Source organism: Physeter macrocephalus, chromosome 16 (genome assembly GCF_002837175.3).
Source record: "Physeter macrocephalus isolate SW-GA chromosome 16, ASM283717v5, whole genome shotgun sequence".
Taxonomy (NCBI): Eukaryota; Metazoa; Chordata; class Mammalia; order Artiodactyla; family Physeteridae; genus Physeter; species Physeter macrocephalus.
This window is the reverse complement of record NC_041229.1, coordinates 96,651,422-96,668,340: the sequence shown is the minus strand read 5'-3', so window position 1 is coordinate 96,668,340 and position 16,919 is coordinate 96,651,422. Positions and strand designations below refer to the sequence as shown.

Genomic DNA, 16,919 nt, shown 5'->3' with positions numbered 1-16,919 from the left:
TGCATCTGCAGGCGGACTCTCAACCACTGCGCCACCAGGGAAGCCCTATAGGGTTGTCTTAGATGCAGCTAAGTATTCAGACTCACAAGACTATCAAAGGCCACACTTGGCACCAGTCTACTTGGAATGATATAGGACAGAAACCAGAGCTTGCCAACAAGACAGCTTCTTCAGTAGGAGTCCCTATATAGCAGTCCATATAATAGTCTCTACGGCTGTCCAGGGACTGCTCAGGTACAGGGAAATGAGATCTTTATCAGGTCAGCGGGAGAGCCACCCTAGCACAGAAACCTTACGCCTTACAGGAGCCTAATATATCTTATAACAATTCCATAGGCATGGCTTTCAAGGTCCCTGCGGTGGACAGGCACAGTTACAAGAGTCACTCCATTTCAGGAAGCCCAAAGCAGGGTGTCTCACTGTCTTTTTTTTTTTTTTTTTAAACAACTTAAAAACGTTTATTTTTAATAACGTATTTCCATCTCTGCTTTTTGCAAGTAATGGAAATGTTAGATTTGATTTAGCAGCATTTGTACCATAAGCAGTGTTGCCTGCTAACATAGTTGACATTCTTCCCTTATCAGGTTTCCAGGGGTATACAGCTAGAGAGTTAACTGAAGGTGAAATTCTTATGCATAAGGAGAAAGGATTTTGCCCACAGGTCACAGTTTAGAAAGTTTGAAAAATACTCTTAGAGAGATTAGGTGTGTTATCTTAGGTTACACAGCTAGCTAGTAAGTGGTAGAACCAGAATTTGAACCCAGGCAAGGCTGATCCCATGTTTTTAATCACAGTTTTCTGCCACTGTTTCAGTAAAACAAAGACAGCTAGAGTAGTGGTAGTGAGGATAGAAAGTAGACACATCTGAGAAGGATTTAGGAAGTAGAGGTAGAGTAGGAAGCATTAGGAATGATGCTGAAGTTTTTTTAGTAAGAAAGGGGCATTTACTGAGGTAATGATTATAGGAAGAAGAAAAGATTGGAAGAAGAAGTTGGTGAGTTTTGGACATGCTGATTTTGAACTTCTTGTGAAATTTCCAAGTAGAGATGTATAACAGGGAGTTGAATAAATGACTCTGAAGTTAAGGAGCTGTCTGGTCCTGAGATACAAGTGTGGAAGTCTTTAGTATATAGATAGTAATTGAAGCTGTAGGATGCAGTGAGAGTTCCCAGGAGGAGTGAGGACATTGGGAAGAAAAGGGGTACCAGGACAAAACCCTGAGAAATATTTATATTTTGGATTGGGCAGAGGTAGAGGAAGCCACAAAGGAGACTTAGAGAAGGAGCGGCCAAGAACAGGGAGTTAGAGGGCCAGAGATGGGAGTGAACTGAACTGTGGATATGAAGAAATTTAGAACGTGAATTAAGGACATTGGCAGCATTATTACCACACTGGGCACAAGTTCTGGGTGGGACCAGTCTCTGGATTAGGCATTTGACCTCAGCCTGAAGAGGCGGCATGGTATAGGAGAGGGAGCTACGGTTTGGAATCAGAAAAACTACGTTCTAGGGTAACGTTTGGATCCTCTTAGGAGCTGATGCATCTTTGTAATATTATATATGCTGAGATCTATAGAATTGATAATACTAAAATGGATATTAATATTTGTACTGAATACCATTTCACTCACATATATAGTATAGAGGATCTGGCAATGTCTAAGATTTATAGGACTTGAGAAGTTTAAGTAATACAATAATTGTTCTTTCTTTCTCCATAGGTTCGACCTAAGCCTGTGGCCCAGAATAACATTCCTATTGCCCCAGCACCTCCTCCCATGCTTGCAGCTCCTCAACTTATCCAGAGGCCTGTCATGCTGACCAAGTTCACTCCCACGACCCTCCCTACCTCCCAGAATTCCATCCACCCCGTCCGTGTCGTCAATGGGCAGACTGCAACCATAGCCAAAACGTTCCCCATGGCCCAGCTCACCAGCATTGTGATAGCTACTCCAGGCACCAGACTCGCTGGACCTCAAACTGTACAGCTTAGCAAGCCAAGCCTTGAAAAACAGGTACAGGCAGAGTATGCACCTGCTTTGGGCAGTAGCTTTGCCATTGAGGCTGGTCAGTCTGTAAGGGGTCTTTATCTTCTCAGCGGCTCTTTATGTTAGCACCATTGTCTGTTACTTATCATGTGATAATTTATCCACAATGCAAAAGGGCTGTTCTTACTGAAGAAAGTTGGGTTGCTTTACCCACCATCCCCTTATAGATGAATTTTGATTCCTGTGTGAATGAGCTCCCCCTGCTGGTTCTGAAGCAGAAATTCACAGATGGGTTCTGCTGCCCTCAGTCAGGAAGCACAGATAAGGTAGTAAACAGAAAATGCTATATTCATTTTGGCCCAGTAAGAATCCAGATGAGGATGTCACTATGAAAGTTAGGAAGAATAAACAAAACAAGGAAAAGGATTTCATTTCAAAGATTTTCCCTGGTTATTACAGACAATGAAGAGCCAATGAAAAAATTAAGATTTCTAAAATTCGTTCTTTTAACTCTAGAGGATACAGACATTTTAGCTCAGATATTGAAGCCTTTCATTTATATTTCTAAAATCAGATTTTCTCCTAAAAACACAAGTCTATAGAAATACAGGTAACCTCCAGAAATACTTAAGGGTTCTATGACAGAAAGATTTCTAAAACCAAGAAAAAGGATTTATAGGCAGTCACCATATTCTATTTAAAGAAAGACCAATGACAAGAAAGAAGAATTTTGGAAAGAAAAGCTCTTTCAAGAAAGTTGATTTAAAAAGTCATTGCCCTATTTCTTATTGCTCAGGCTTGAGTTCTCATTCATCTGAAAATAGTCTCTGGTGATCCTGAATCTTCTGCTTCTGGATAGCTGACCATGATTCAGAGAGGCTGGCCAGATGGTGGGGAATAAGAAGGCTTCTTGCTGCCTTGGCGGCCTTGAACAGGGGAGCCTTATGCATGGAATACCAGCTTTCTGTCCAGGCAGCTCATAAATGCAGCCGATCTGGCACTAAGAACCTGGGTACCAAAATCTTGTATCAAGAAATACCAGCAAGAACACAGCTCTGTTCCTGGGGAGGCTACTCAACCCCCCCTCAAATGCTTTGAGGAACACTTAGAGATAAATTACTTACATGTATTTTAGATCAGGAGTTTTCAAATTTATTATCAGCAGAACTTCAATATTAAAATAATGAAAGTAAGATGCCCAAGCTTAGGAGTTTGGGTGGGGGCATGTTTGTAGACCAGCTGCCATCATGTCCCGTGCTGGCTCTCAGAGGACCTCTGAGGAGCATTAGAGTTGTAAAGAATGTGGTTTCAAAACATTATTTTATTTATTTATTTATTTATTTAAATTTATTTAGTTAGTTTTGGTTGCGTTGGGTCTTTGTTGCAGCTCGTGGGCTTTCTGTAGTTGTGGCGAGCAGAAGCTACTCTTCGCTGTGGTGTGCAGGCTTCTCATTGTGGTGGCTTCTCTTGTTGTGGAGCGCGGGCTCTAGGTGCGCGGGCTTCAGTCGTTGTGGCACACGGGCTCAGTAGCTGTGGCTTGCGGGCTCTAGAGCGCAGGCTCAGTAGTTGTGGTGCACGGGCTTAGTTGCTCCGCGGCATGTGGGACCTTCGCAGACCAGGGCTCGAACCCATGTCCCATGCGTTGGCAGGCAGATTCTTAACCACTGTGCCACCAGGGAAGTCCCTCGAAACATTATTTTAAATTATTAAATATTATTTCTCTTTGACCTCTTTTTTGATAAAGATATTTTTAGGAGACAAGAATCTTCAGTTTCATTTCATTTTTACATTTCTTATTTTTTCTGATTACAAAGATGATACCTGTTCACTGTAAAGGAAAGCTCAAACGTTACAGAAATATATATTGTAGAAATGTATCCCCTCATAATCATTGAAGAGAGTAAATTTCTCCCATAATTTTACCCTCCAAAGTTGCTATTAGCAGTTTAGATTATATTCCTCCACATATTTTCTTTATAAAGGAAAAAGCAAAATCAAGCTATATATTACTTTGTAACTTGCTTTTATTTCTTATTAGATCTTCAATATCTTTTCATATCCCAGCCTTACATACTGGTAGAGCTTTTCATTTTAATTATAAAAATATCATAAAAAGGTACCCATGAATTCTTAAAAATTAAAAAAAAATTATTTTCTAGCAGTGAATTCCATGGTCTTTCTTCTTGTTGATCTAATAGAGGAATGTAGTCATTGCTGTTTTAGTTTAGCAGGCCACCTGGCACAGCAGTCTTACAGGTTATCAAGCTCAGTCAGCAAGGATTCTCTTTAAACTCCATTCTCAGAATTCTCTTACTTCAGATCTTTCTACTATCCTTCTTTTTTTTTTCCATGTTTCATTTCCAGTATCTCATTTATAGCTGTTAAGAGATCCCATAGATGAGCATTATGTAGCCATGGAAGTACCACTTACAGTCTGCTCATAGAGTTATCAAAACCTGTGTCCAACATTCTCTCTGTGGCCAGGCTAGATGGGTTCCTTTCTGCTTGCTACTCTTTTGTTTAGGGTGATAACAGTCACTTAATAAAAAATGTTGATTCTGTGCCAGCTGCCATGCGGCGTGTGCTAACACAAGGGTTGGGAGGTCAAAGCCTGTACCCTCACAGAGCTTGGTCTGGGGCAGGCACTGTGGCTCTGCCTCCAGGGGAGGAAGCATGGCAGGTCGTGTAGTTTCACGTAGGCATAGGAAAGGGAGAGGCAGCGTCAACTGTAACAACAGTGGTCTCACTTCTCCTTCCCCCCATCAGGCATCCCCAACTTCCTTATCCACCCTAGATAAGAGAACCTGTCTTATCCCTTATCAGAAGCCACATTACATTGTGGCTGTGAGAAACTGAGTGGTAGAGTTTAAAGAGCTTTGAGGCTAGAAACATACTTAGGCAGAAAGGCAGATAAAGCCAGACAGACTTATATCATGGCCCCCACGCTGCCTCCTGTTATGTCTTTGTCCTCTCCAGCACTCTGTGAAATGGGGCTAAACACCTGTGGATGGCGGAATGACGTAAAGAGCTTAAAGTCGGTTAGGCTGTGTCTGATGTATTTAGTTCTCAGGGATTGTGTTCATTCTTATCCACATCACCCCACCCCATTCCCTGCAACAAAGACATCTATGTATGTCTCTAAGGCTAGGCTACTGAAAGAAATCCTAGGTCCTATGGGAAAATTTGTCAAATTGCCACCCATTCCCCTACTTCCATCTACACTTTGTATAGGAACCTACACAGTGTCCTCTAAAAAAAAGAGTACTTCCAAGGTGCGAGTATTATCCAATGTATTAGCCTCAAATCCCAGTCTTCCCTTTAAGGAAACTTGAGGTGGTAACTCTTTGCCCTCAATCCAGATTTTTTTAACCTTGATTGATGAAACTATTTGTACATTGGACAAATTTTCAAGCGCCTAACTTTCATTATTCATGCAGCCCAGCCTTAAAAGATGAATTTGTAATTCAGGGATATAAATGGCTAATTTAGTTCTATCCAGAGTTTTTGGTTTTTATCTTTGTAAAACCAAAAAAGAACAGGATTTGCAAATTCGTGCAGGTGCAAAGTAGGAAATATATCAATAAACGAGTAAAACAGACTGGGAGTAAACAAGTAGATTTTTTTTTCACTTTCAGTGGGAACATGAGTACAAGAGATATCCCACTCTTAATTTCTTTGAAATAGTAAGACAAGTATGACAAAATCGACAATTTGGCCTTGGTGTCAAGAAGATAATAGAAAGTAGAAGAGACTGTGGTAAAGTGCAAAGTAATATACTCCATCTCAAGGAGGCAGCAACTTTTTGACAATAGCCAGTTTTTATTATATGAAAGCTTTTTCAAGAAAAGCCAGAAGTCCAGATATTTTGAGAGATTTCAAGATATACTTTTGAGATTAAAAACAAATAAAAATAAAATAAATAAAAAGTTAAAAAAATATATATATATATCAGTAACTGTTTAAACACCATGTAGGCAAAAAATAACACCTGCCAGACATCTTCACCTCTGGATAGTGGTTTATAATCTCTGATAGAGACCGTACTTTTAGCTTAATCTTTTTTTGTTTGTTTGTTTCCCAACCTAATTGTTTTTTTAATTAAGGTGAAATTCTCATCACATCAAATTCACCATGTTAAAGTGAACAACTCAGTGGCATTTAGTACTTTCATGATGTTGTGCAACTACCAGCTCTGTCTAGTTCCAAAACATTTTTATTACCCCAGAATGAAACTCAGTACTCTTTAAGTAGTTACTACTCATTTGCTCCTCCCCTTCCTCTAGCAATCACCAATCTGCTTTCTGTCTCTATAAATTTACCTTTTCTGGGTATTTCATATAGATGGACTCATACAGTTTGTGACCTTTTGTATCTGGTTTCTTTACTTAGCATAATGTTTTAAGATTTATCCATATTGTAACATGTATTAGTACTCCATTCCTTTTTAATTAATTAATTAATTTTTTTTTTTTTTTTTGTGGTATGCGGGCCTCCCTCTGTTGTGGCCTCTCCCGTTGCGGAGCACAGGCTCCGGACGCGCAGGCTCAGCGGCCATGGCTCACAGGCCCAGCCGCTCCGCGGCATGTGGGATCCTCCCAGACCGGGGCGCGAACCCGGTTCCCCTGCATCGGCAGGCGGACGCGCAACCACTGCGCCACCAGGGAAGCCCCCTCCATTCCTTTTTAATAGTCAAATAGTATTCCATTTGTATGTATATACCACAATTTGTTTATCCATTCATCCATTGATAGATTAGGATTATTTTCACTTTTTGGCTATTGGGAATAATGTTGCTGTGAATATTAATGCACTAGTATTTGTTTGAGCACTTATTTCCCATTCTTTGGGGTATATATCTACAAGTGGAATTGCTGGATCATATGGTAATTCTATGTTTAACTTTTTGAGGAACTGCCAAACTGTTTTCCACAGCAACTGAATCAGTTTACATTCCCACCAGCAAGGTATGAGTGTTCCATTTTCTCCACCTCCTTACCAACACTTACTATTTTCCTTTTTTTTTTTTTTTTTTTTTTTTGAGGTACGCGGGCCTCTCACTGTTGTGGCCTCTCCCGTTGCGGAGCACAGGCTCCGGACGCGCAGGCTCAGCCGCCATGGCTCACGGGCCCAGCCGCTCCGCGGCATGTGGGATCTTCCCGGACCGGGGCACGAACCCGTGTCCCCTGCATCGGCAGGCGGACGCGCAACCACTGCGCCACCAGGGAAGCCCTATTTTCCTTTTTAAAAAAATTTTAGCCATCCTAGTGGGTGTGAAATGATATCACATTGTGATTTTGATTTGCATTTCCCTAATAATTAACGTTGTTGAGCATCTTTTCACGTGCTCGTTGGCCATATGTAAATTTTCTTTGGAGAAATCTCTGAGTTCTTTGCCAGTTTTTAAACTGAGTTGTTCATGTTTTTGTTGTTGAGTTGTAAGAGTTCTTTATATAATCTGGATACTGAATCCTTATCAGATATGTAACTTGAAAACATTTTCTCTCAATATATAGGTTGTCTTTTCACTTTCTAATGTCCTTTGATGCACAAAAGTTTTAAAATTTTTTCTTTTGTTGCTTGTGCTTTTGGTGTCATAGCTAAGAATCCATTGTCACATCTAAGGTCATGAAGATGTATCCCTAATTTTTCTTCTAAGAGTTGTATGGTTTTAGCTCTTATATTTAGGTCAGTAATCCATTTTGACTTAATTACTGTATATAGGGTGAAACAAGGGTCCAATTTTATTCTTTTTCAGGTGGATATATCCAGTTCTCCCAGCACTATTTGTTGAAGAAACTATTCTGTCCCCATTTGAATGATCATTGCATCATTATTGAAAATCTATTGGCCGTGGACGTATGGGTTTATTTCTGGACTCTCAATCCTAGTCTGTTGGTCTATATGTCTGTCCTTATGCCAGTACCAACCACACTGTCTTAATTGCTATAGTTTTGTAGTAAGTTTTGACTGTATGAATCCTCCAACTTTTTTTCTTTTTCAATATTGTTTTGGCTGTTCAGGGACCCTTGCAGCTCTACGTGAACTTGAGAATTGTCTTTTCCAGTCTTTCTGCGAAAAAAGGGTGGGGTAGGGGGCTGTTGGAATTTTGATAGGAATTGTATTGACTCTCTAGATGGCTTTGCATAGTATTGCCATCTGAACAATATTCTGTCTTCCAGTCCTTGAACATGATGTCTTTCCATTTATTTAGGTTTTCTTTATTTCTTCAGCAGTGTTTTATACTTTTCAGTGTACCAGTCTTTCACCTCCTTGGTTAAATTTACTCCTAGGTTTTCTTTTTGTTTTTTCAAATAAATTTATTTTTTTTATTTGTTTATTTTTGGCTGCGTTGAGTCTTCGTTGCTGCGTGCAGGCTTTCTCTAGTTGTGGCGAGTGGGGGCTACTCTTCATGGCGGTGCGCGGGCTTCTCATTGCAGTGGCTTCTCTCGTTGCAGAGCACAGGCTCTAGGCACGTGGGCTTCAGTAGTTGTGGCACACGGGCTTAGTAGTTGTGGTTCACAGGCTCTAGATCACAGGCTCAGTAGTTGTGGCACACGGGCTTAGTTGCTCTGTGGCATGTGGGATCTTCCTGGACCAGGGCTTGAACCCATGTCTCCTGCATTGGCAGGTGGATTCTTAACCACTGCACCACCAGGGAAGTCCCTATTCCTAGGTATTTTATTCTTTTGGATGATATTGTAAATTGAGTTGTTTTCTTAATTTCCTATTAGGATTGTTCATTGCTATTATGAATTACCATGTATTAGAAATGCAGCTGGTTTTTGTGTTGATCTTGTACCTCAAATTTTCCTGAATTCATTTATTAGCTATAGTAGTTGTTTTGTGGATTCTTTAGGATTTTATGTATATATAAGATCATGTCCTCTGCAAAAAGATAGTTTTATGTGTTCCTTTCCAATTTGGATGCCTTATATTTCTTTTTCTTGCCTAATTGCCCTGGCTAGAATTTCCACTACAATGTTGAATAGCAGTGATGAAAGTGGGCATACGTCTCTTGTTCCTGATCTCAGAGGGAAAGCTTTCAGTATTTCACCATTGAGTATGATGCTAGCTGTAGTTTCACATAAATGCCCTTTATAAAGTTGAGGAAGTTCCCTTCTGTTCGTAGTTTTCTGAGTGTTGTATCATGAATGGGTGTTGGATTTTCACAAATGCTTTTTCTGCATTAACTGAGAAGATCATATCGTTTTTCTTTGCCTTCATTTATTAACGTGGTATATTACATTGACTTTTTAAAAAATGTCTTCCATTCCTAGGATAAGTTCCACATTGTCATTGTGTATCATCCTTTTAATATGCTGTTGGATTCAGTTTGCTAGCATTTTATTGAGGATTTTTGCATCTATATTCATGATAGATATTGGTCTGTAATTTTCTATTATTGTGGTGTCTTTGTCTGGCTTAGGTATCAGGATAATGCTGGCCTCATAGAATGAGTTAGAAAGTGTTTTCTGCTCTTCTATTTTTTGGAAAAGTTTGAGAAGGATTGGTGTTAATTCTTTAACTGTTTGGTAGAATTCACCAGAGAAGCTGTCTGGTCCTGGACTTTTCTTTTTTGAGAGGATTTTGATTACTGTTTCAGTCTCTTTAGTTGTTACAGGTCTGTTGACATTTTCTATTTCTTCTTGAGTCAGTTTGGTAATTTGTATGTTTATAAGAATTTATCCATTTCATCTATGTTATCTGATATTTTTTTAACTGAAGTATAGTTGACTTACAGTATTGTGTTAATTACTGCTGTACAGCAAAGTGCTTCAGTTATACATATATATACATTCCTTTTTATATTCTTTTCCATTACGTTTTATCATAGGATATTGAATATAGTTCTCTGTGCTATACAGTAGGACCTGTCTGGCTTAGGTATCAGGATAATGCTGGCCTCATAGAATGAGTTAGAAAGTGTTTTCTGCTCTTCTATTTTTTGGAAAAGTTTGAGAAGGATTGGTGTTAATTCTTTAACTGTTTGGTAGAATTCACCAGAGAAGCTGTCTGGTCCTGGACTTTTCTTTTTTGAGAGGATTTTGATTACTGTTTCAGTCTCTTTAGTTGTTACAGGTCTGTTGACATTTTCTATTTCTTCTTGAGTCAGTTTGGTAATTTGTATGTTTATAAGAATTTATCCATTTCATCTATGTTATCTGATATTTTTTTAACTGAAGTATAGTTGACTTACAGTATTGTGTTAATTACTGCTGTACAGCAAAGTGCTTCAGTTATACATATATATACATTCCTTTTTATATTCTTTTCCATTACGTTTTATCATAGGATATTGAATATAGTTCTCTGTGCTATACAGTTGGACCTGTTGTTTATCCATTCTATATATAAAAGCTTACATCTGCTAACCCCAGCCTCTCACTCCATCCCTTCCCCAATCCTGTCCCCCTTGGCAACCTGTTGGTGTACAGTTGTTCAGTGTATTCTCTTATAATCCTTTTTATTTCTATAAGATTGGTAGTAATGTCCCCACTTTTATTTCTAATTTTCTTTATTTGTGTCTTCGCTCTTTTTTCCTTATTCTGTCTAATTAAAGGTTTGTCAATTTTGTTGATCTTTTCAAAGAATCAACTTTTGGTTTCATTAATTCTGTTGTTTTTCTATTCTCCAGTTCATTTATCTCCACTCTTATTTTTATTATTTCCTGCCTTCTGCTAGCTCTGTGTTTAGTTCTTCTTTTCTAGTTCCTTAAGCTGTAAATTTAGGTTATAAGCATTTAGATTTGAATGCTTTCTTATTCTTTATGTACAGACTATTACAGCTTTAAATTTCCCTCTGACCAGTGCTTTCACTGCATCTCATCAGTTCTGGTATGTTTATTTTCATTTTCATTCTTCAGGGAGATAGAAAATTTCCCTAGTGATTTTTTCTTTGTTCCACTGGTTGTTTAAAAGTATGTTTTTTAGGGACTTCCTTGGTGGTCCAGTGGCTAAGACTCCACGCTCCCAGTGCAGGGGGCCCGGGTTCGATCCTTGGTTGGGGAACTAGATCCCACATGCTGCAACTAAAGGTCCACATGCTGCAGCTAAAGTTCCCAAATGCCGCAACTAAAGGAAAAAGGATCCCGCATGCCACAACAAAGATCCTGCATGCCACAACTAAGACCTGGTGCAGCCAAATAAAAGTATGTTGTTTAATTTCTACATACTTAAAATTTCTCTGGTATTCCTTTATATTGACTTCTAGCTTCTTTATGTTGTCATCAGAAAAAATACTTCATATTACTTCAGTCTTTTAAAATTTATTAGGATTTGTTTTGTGGCCTAAAATATGGTCTATCCTGAAGAATGTTTCATGTGTACTTGAGAAGAACGTGTATTCTGTTGTTGTTGAGTAGGCTGTTCTTTATGTCTCTTAGGTCTAATTGGTTTATAGTGTTGTTTAAGTCCTCTGTTTCCTTATTGATCTTCTTTCTACGTGTCGTTTCCATTATTTAAAGTGAGGTATTAAAGTCTTTAATTATTATTATAGAACTGTTTATTTCTCCCCTCAATTCTGTCAGTATATGCATCATATATTTTGAGACTCTGTTGTTTGGTGCATATATATTTGAAATTGTCATATCTTTTTGATAAATTGACTCTTTTATCAATATATAATGACCTTTTTTGTCTCCTGTAACGGTTTTTGACTTACAGTGAATTTTGTCTGATATTAGCATAGCCATCTCTATACTCTTTTGGTTACTATTTGTGTGCAGTATCTTTTTCCATCCTTTGATGGATACCTTTCTGTGTCTTTGGCTCTAAAATGTATCTCTTGTAGATAGCATATTGTTGGATCTTGTGGGATTTTTTTTTTAAAACATTTATTTATTTATTTTTCGCTGTGTTGGATCTTCGTTGCTGTGTGTGGGCTTTTCTCTTGTGGCGAGGGGGAGCTACTCTTCAATGTGGTGCGCAGGCTTCTCATTGCGGTGGCTTCTCTTGTTGCGGAGCATGGGCTCTAGGCATGCGGGCTTCAGTAGTTGTGGCTCGCAGGCTCTAGAGTGCAGGCTCAGTAGTTGTGGCGCACAGGCTTAGTTGCTCCGCGGCTTGTGGGATCTTCCTGGGCCAAGGCTCGAACCCGTGTCTCCTGCATCGGCAGGCAGATTCTTAACCAATGCGCCACCAGGGAAGTCCCGGATCTTGTTTCCTTAATCCATTCTGCCACTCTCTGTTGTTTAATTGGTGAGTTTAATCCAGTTACATTTAAAGTGATTACTGTTAGGCAAGGATTTATGCCATTTTGCTCTTTGTTTTCTACATGTCTTATGTCTTTTTTGGACCCCAGTTCCTCCAATACTGCCATCTTTTGTGTGTGTGTGTTTTGTTTTGTTTTTTACACTAGTGTATGTACTTTTTTGATGCTCTCCTCATTTCCTTTTCTGTATATTTTAGTTATTTTCTTAATGGTTACCATGGGGACTATAGGTAACATTCATAAATTTTTAACAATGTAATTTGATTTGATCCCAGCTTAACTTCAGTAGTATACAAAAATCTCTGCTCCTATACAGCTCTGGCCTACCCCCTTTAATGTTGTTACGGTCTCACATTACATCTTTATATATTGTGTGACCACTAATACATATTTATAATTTTTTCATGCATTTCTCTTTTAAATCATATAGGAAGCAAAAAGAAAAGTTACAAATCAAAGATACAGTAATACTGGATTTTATATTAACCTATGTAGTTACCTTTATTGGAGTTTTTTTTTTCTTGTTTGGCTTCAAGTTATTGTCTAGGGTCTTTTTATTTAACCTGAAGAACTCTAAAGGGAGTTCTTTTAGGACAGGTCTACTTGCAGTGAACTCCCTTTGCTTTTTGCAGGAAATGGAGTTCTTGGTTAATAGTCTTTTTTCTGTCAGAACTTTAATTGTATATTTATTTATTTTGGCTGTGCCACATGGCATGCAGGATCTTAGTTCCCTGACCAGGGATGGAACCTGTGCCCCCTGCAGTGAAAGTGTGGAGTCTTAACCACTGGACCATCAGGGAAGCCCCCTCAGCACTTTAAATGTGTCATCCCACTGCCTTCTGGCCTCTGGTTCTGATGAGAAGTTGACTGTTAATCTTATTGAGGACCCTTACATGTGATGCATCATTTTGCTTTTGCTGCTTTCAAGATTCTCTCTTTGGCTTTTGACAGTGTGATTATAATGTGTTTCAGTATGAGTCTCTTTGAGTTTATTCTACTTGGAGGTCACTGAGCTTCTTGGATGTTTACAGGCATACCCTGGAGATAGTGTGGATTCAGTTCCACACCACCACAATAAAGCAGATAAAGGTAGTCACATGAATTTTCTGGTTTCTCAGTGCATATAAAAGTTACGTTTACACTATTCTGTAGTCTACTGAGTGTGCAATAGCATTATGTCAAAAAAACAATGTATATACCTTAATTTAAAAATACTTTATTGCTAAAAAATGCTCACCATCATCTGAGCCTTTATTACATTATAATCTTTTTGCAGTGAGATCACTGATCACCGATCACCATAACAAGTATGATAATAATGCAAACGTTTGAAATATTGTGAGAATTACCAAAACTTGACACAGAGACAGGGTTGCCACATACCTTCAATTTGTAAAAAATGCAGTATCTGCAAAGTGCAATAAAGTGAAGTGCAATAAATAAATAAAATGAGGTATGCCTGTAGATTCATATATTTCATCAAATTTGGGACGTTTACAGCTGTTATTTCTTCAAATATTTCTGCTTCTTTCTGTCTCTCCTTTCCCCCTGGGAGTCTATCATGCATATGTTGGTATGCTTGACAATGTCTCACAGGTTTCTTAGGCTCTGTACTTTTTCTACATTCTTTTTTTCTGTCTGCTCCTTAGACTGGAAATTTCAGTTATCCTATCTTCAGGTTCACTGATTCTTTCTTTTGCCTGAACCCCTTTAGTGAATTTATCATTTCAGCTATTATATTTTTCAGCTCCAGATTTCTATTTGGTTCTTTTAAATAATTTCTATGTCTTTATTAACATTTTCTTTTTGGTGAGACATTGTTCTTCTGGATTTTTTTTAGTTCTTTGTCCCTGGTTTCCTTTAGCTCTTTGAGCATATTTAAGGCAGTTGACTGCTGCCCCACTTCTCCTCCTACCCCAGGGTTTACTGCTGTTGATTGTTGAGAGCTGCAGTTGTTTGTTTAGTGCCTTTTCCAAACTATTTTTGCAAATACTGTTTCTTGTCATGTGTTGTTATTGAAATTTCTGTTCTATTAGATCTACTTAAACAACTGGAGCCAAAAAGAAGAAAAAGGTAATAATAAGGAAACTAAAACAAAAACAGAAAACCCTTTCTTGGTCTTTGCAGATTGGCTTTGAGCAGGGGGCATTCCTTCAATGGTAAGCCAGGCCACCTGTAACTGTGTCTTAGACTTCACCTCTTTCTTGGACAGAACTCAAAGATCAGCCAGAGGTAAAGCTTAGGGTTCTCTCAGTTATTTTCTGAGTATGCATCTAGCCCTGGGAATGCTCAGTGCACTTGGGGTTCCCCAGTACATGTGATAGCCCCTTAAAGCCCTTACTCCTCCAAGGATCTTCCTCCTCAGCCTCCTTCTTCTAGACCTTTGGGTCTGTCTGCTGCATACTCCACCTACCATCCTTTGCACCAGGTAACTACAGGTAACATATGTCTTTAGATGCTTTCATCAGATGGCACCTGGAAAGCCACTCCAGCCTTGGGTGGGCAAACAAGGGTCAGCCTGCACCAGTCCTTAGGGGGTTACCGGACAGGTCAGAATACACAGCCACAAGTTGAAAACAAGGTTCAGCAAACCACACCAGGAACACAGATTACCATCTCCACAGCCTCTGTTGAACTAAGGGATGGATTTGTTGGTAGGTAAGGAAAAATGCTTTCTTAATAAAATTTAGCAACCTCTTTCTTCAGTAAGTGCCCCCCCTGGTTATTCTTAGTTTTTTATTAGATTCCAGAGTTTTAAAAAGTTGATTCTGTCAGTTTCTGCCAGCTTAATGTTTGCTTTAGTGAAAAGACTGATTCTAAATCTCCCTGTCCTGCCATTTCTGTGATGTCAAACCCTAATGTTTTTTGTTTGTTTTAAGCAGCTTAAAACAACAAAAATTTATTATCCCACACAGTTTTTGAGGTCAGGAATCAGGTTGCATCTTAGCTCAGTGGTCCTGGCTCAAGGTCCCTCACAAATTTGCATTCAAACTAGTTGATCAGGACTGCAGTCATCTCAGGGCTCAACTGGGGCTGGATAATTCACTTCCAAACTCAGTCACATGGTTGTCAGCAGTCCTCACTTCTCCCTGGCTGTTGGCAGGAGGTTCAGTTCCTCACATCGTGGGCCCCTCCATAGTGCTGTTCACAGCATGGCAGCTGGCTTCCCCTGGAGCGGAAGGTCCATGAGAGAATGACACCTCCCCATTGTTTCGATTGCTTTATCTTTTTTTTTTTTAAGGAGTTCTGCTTTATTTTTAATACATTTTTTGTTTTTTTTTGTTTTTTTTAATTTATTTTATTTTTGGCTGTGTTGGGTCTTCGTTGCTGCATGCAGGCTTTCTCTAGTTGTGGCGAGCAGGGGCTACTCTTCGTTGTGGTGCACGGGCTTCTCATTGCGGTGGCTTCTCTTGTGGTGGAGCACGGGCTTTAGGAACGCGGGCTTCAGAAGTTGTGGCACACGGACTCCATAGTTGTGCCTCACGGGCTCTAGAGCACAGGTTCAGTAGTTGTGGCGCACAGGCTTAGTTGCTCCACGGCATGTGGGATCTTCCCGGACCAGGGCTCAAACCTGTGTCCCCTGCCTTGGCAGGCGGATTCTTAACCAATGCGCCAGCAGTGATTGCTTTATCTTTATTTTCTTGGATGCTTTTGGTATTCTTTATCCAACCTTGAGATAATTGTACTCTTCTTGCGTGAGAGAAAATTTGAACCCTGGATAATTCCTTAGTGAAGAGGAATTGGTTTGATCTTCCCTGGAGGCATTACCACTACCTGCTTATTCAGCCCTAGAGATGGACGTAAGAGACCCCCAGGGACATCACACAGCCTTGGAATGGAGCAGCAAACCCTTATAGTTGACCTTCTCTTCTCCCTCCCCCTTCAGACTCCTGTTCTTCCAATTCACGGAGCTATGAAATAAGCTTCCTGGATACCCAGGACCTTAAAAATGTCACTATAAACTACTTTCCCATTGTGTTCCTTTGTAGGTGTGTTTGGTGGTTTGTTTTTTGGGGGAAATGTGTCCTTTTTGGTTAATAAAAAAAGGCGTGTGTGGGAGAGAGAGGAAAGCAAGTGATTCTTCTGGTAGGTCATACTCCCCACTCAGAAGATCAACGTCTCTTTACAGCATACCTGCTCTACGGTGAGGCCCTGTGCTGGGCACAAAGGGGTGCAAAAGTGTGTAGAACAATCCTGCTCTCAAGTAGCTTATATAGTCTAGAGGTGGAAATATGATAGGACCCTGATGAGAAAAAAAATACAAGGTAGCATTTATGCCCCAGAACAGTGGTTGCCACAGTATTGATAAGACAGATAAGTTAACACTTTCCTAGAGTAATAATATGAGAAGCAGAAGGAAAATATGGACATGGCCAAGAAATAAAGTGAAAAATCTTTGTGATTATGTTAGTTTTTCAGATCTAGTAAAATATTTCACAACATAATGATTTCTGAGAACTTTTGATATCCTGTTTGTAGAACCAGTCTTTCATTTGGCTCCTACTCATCAATAATCAGACAGTTTCACTCTCATTTATTTAATTACTTGTTGCCATACAAAAAGACCATTTGCATCTGCATTGTGTTTTTTTTAATAGATCTTTATTGGAGTATAATTGCTTCACAATACTGCGTTAGTTTCTGTTGTACAACAAAGTGAGTCAGCCATATGCATACACATGTCCCCATATCCCCTCCCTCTTGAGCCTCCCTCCCACCCCTCTAG

General features: G+C 39.4%; 1 protein-coding gene across 1 annotated transcript in view; it reads left to right on the top strand.

Annotated features, from left to right (window-relative positions):
* The window catches only part of PHF21A (PHD finger protein 21A), a 208,541-nt gene that overhangs the window by 155,105 nt on the left and 36,517 nt on the right, over positions 1–16,919 (top strand). The window contains exon 9 of the mRNA XM_055091391.1: positions 1,721–2,014. Coding sequence (XP_054947366.1) covers positions 1,721–2,014 — 294 coding nt within the window. The remainder of the gene's footprint in view (positions 1–1,720; positions 2,015–16,919) is intronic.